The sequence below is a fragment of the Anarrhichthys ocellatus genome, unplaced genomic scaffold (assembly GCF_004355925.1).
Source record: "Anarrhichthys ocellatus isolate YVR2014 unplaced genomic scaffold, GSC_Weel_1.0 scaffold7370, whole genome shotgun sequence".
NCBI classification, from domain to species: domain Eukaryota; kingdom Metazoa; phylum Chordata; class Actinopteri; order Perciformes; family Anarhichadidae; genus Anarrhichthys; species Anarrhichthys ocellatus.
The window spans coordinates 1-2322 of record NW_022287344.1 but is presented as its reverse complement, the minus strand read 5'-3'; the positions used below and the strand labels follow the sequence as shown (position 1 = coordinate 2322).

Genomic DNA, 2322 nt, shown 5'->3' with positions numbered 1-2322 from the left:
ACTCACCTGTACTGTTGGGAGAAGGACTCACCTGTACTTTAGGGAGAAGGACTCATCTGTACTCTAGGGAGAAGGACTCACCTGTACCGTAGGGAGAAGGACTCACCTGTACTGGATGAACTGCGAGGCTTCTGGGTCAAACTTCTTCCAGGTTTTATAAAACATCTGGAAGTCGTTGTCACTCAGTGGCTCTGCGTCCTCAGACTTGAAGGTCTCCAGGATGACGATGATGTACAGGTGGACCACCAGCAGGAAGGTCAGGCAGACGTGGGTGACCATGAAGACGATGGCGACTGCCGGGCTGCCACAGTTTCCTCTGATCATGGATCCTGGGTTCTCCATGTCGGGATCGCATTCTGGCTCAGTGTTCATGATGGGAATCAGAAAATCGCCCCATGAACCTGAAGTAGTCATCAGTATCAAACAGATCATGCTGTTCCCAAACGTCTCAAAGTTAAACATGTCGTTCAACACAAACTCCTTCTTCACATAGGCAAAGTTAAACATGCAGAAGACAGAGGAGGTGAACATGATGATGAAGAGGAGGAGGCCAATGTTGAAGAGGGCAGGAAGTGACATCATGAAGGCATTAAGCAGCTTCCGTATCCCCTTGGCCCAGTAGAGGATACGAAAGATATGCACCACTCGCAGCACCATGAAGAGAGAAGGCGACACAAAGTATTTCTCGATGAGGTCAGTAAAAAAAATGCCTAGAGAGAGACAGAGAGAGAGTTTGAGTTATTAAACAATCATAAATTCCCCAAAAATATTCTAGATTTACAATGGTTACAAAAAACAATAATAAAATTAAAGACACACATCTGCAAAAGCAAATTTCAAGTCCCTTAAAGTGAAAAGTGTGCCTTCATAATCCGACACATCTTCAAAAAAATCAAAACATTTGAGGTAATATTGATATTCTAACAATACTCATGCTGTAACTACACTCCTGAAAATAAAACAAAAAAACAATCAATCAATCATTATTGACCTCTTTCTTCTACATCAGTTGCACTGAGCGACTAATAATGATTTGGGTTTGTTTACGTTGGAGTTAGTTGAATGCGCGGTGTGTCAGTATCAGACGCAGAGGGACACTGATTTAGTTGTGAGTGAGACCTACAACAGTTGGGAGGGTTAGGAGTGAGACCTACAACAGTTGGGAGTGAGACCTACAACAGTTGGGAATGAGACCTACAACAGTTGGTAGTGAGACATACAACAGTTGGTAGTGAGACATACAACAGTTGGGAGTGAGACCTACAACAGTTGGGAGTGAGACCTATAACAGTTGGGAGGTTTGGGAGTGAGACCTACAACAGTTGGGAGTGAGATCTATAACAGTTGGGAGTGAGATCTACAACAGTTGGGAGTGAGATCTATAACAGTTGGGAGTGAGATCTATAACAGTTGGGAGTGAGACCTACAACAGTTGGGAGTGAGACCTACAACAGTTGGGAGTGAGATCTATAACAGTTGGGAAGTTTGGGAGTGAGACATACAACAGTTGGGAGGTTTGGGAGTGAGACTTACAACAGTTGGTAGTGAGACCTACACTGTTTGGAGTGAGACCTACAACAGTTGGGAGTGAGATCACGTTTCACTATTTATTACAGGCCAACATGTGAAGCAGTGACAGTGACTTCGGTGGGTTACATCTGTACGTCTTCACAGCCAGGTAAGGAGATAAAAGATTTTCCTTCAGGGTCTTTAAGTTTCTAACAGTGGAACAGGAAGTGGTCATCGTTGTGGGATAAAAAACAATGAAATGCATTTAAAATGTTGCCTGAACAAAACAAAAGAATTCTCTTTAATCCTACATTTGTACTTTATATATTAAAACATGTGATGCCTCTAAATTAATCCAAAATAACGACAGACTCACCTAGGATGGAGATGGTGACCACCAGGAAGTCCAAGATGTTCCAGCTGTCGGTGAAGTAGTGCTGTCTGAGCGCGATGATCTTCAAAATGAACTCTGTGAAGTAGAGGATGATGACAACGAAGTGGAACCATAACAGAATGTTTTCCGTTTGTTCGCTCTGCTGGTCTGACTCCACCATCAGGGTCACCATGTTCAGGCAGATCACCACCACCACCAAGACTTGAAAAGACCGTTTAGTCACCAGGTCAAAGAGCCGAGCCTGGAGGCAATTCTACATGAGACAATAAGCAGACAATGTCAAAGGGACATACGACACACAGAAACGATTAATCGCAAAAAAATCATACGATTAAAAATTGTAATCGTTGCCCAGCACTAGAATTTATTCATAGTTTATTCAGTTTATTATGAATTTATTTACAGTTTATTCAGTTTAT

The 2322-nt window shown here is 42.6% G+C and overlaps 1 protein-coding gene across 1 annotated transcript; it reads right to left on the bottom strand.

Annotated features, from left to right (window-relative positions):
* Positions 1 to 6: 6 nt before the first annotated feature.
* Positions 7 to 2271, bottom strand: LOC116380487 (sodium channel protein type 4 subunit alpha B-like). The gene is made up of 3 exons (XM_031842397.1): positions 1886 to 2271; positions 1534 to 1572; positions 7 to 710 (listed from the first exon to the last, which is right to left on the bottom strand). The coding sequence occupies exons 1-3, from the start codon at positions 2073 to 2075 to the stop codon at positions 103 to 105; spliced, it is 837 nt and encodes a 278-aa protein (XP_031698257.1). The 5' UTR covers positions 2076 to 2271; the 3' UTR covers positions 7 to 102.
* Between the last annotated feature and the right edge of the window lie 51 nt (positions 2272 to 2322).

What these genes read in the sequence shown, in the direction of transcription:
- LOC116380487 (XM_031842397.1), bottom strand. Translation starts at nt 2,075, where the DNA reads ATGGTGACCCTGATGGTGGAGTCAGACCAGCAGAGCGAACAAACGGAA. An exon ending in GGTCACCATCTCCATCCTAG is followed by an intron (nt 1,573 to 1,885) that starts GTGAGTCTGTCG and finishes CAACTGTTGTAG; the next exon opens with GTCTCACTCCAAACAGTGTA. An exon ending in AGGTCTCACTACCAACTGTT is followed by an intron (nt 711 to 1,533) that starts GTAAGTCTCACT and finishes GTCTCTCTCTAG; the next exon opens with GCATTTTTTTTACTGACCTC.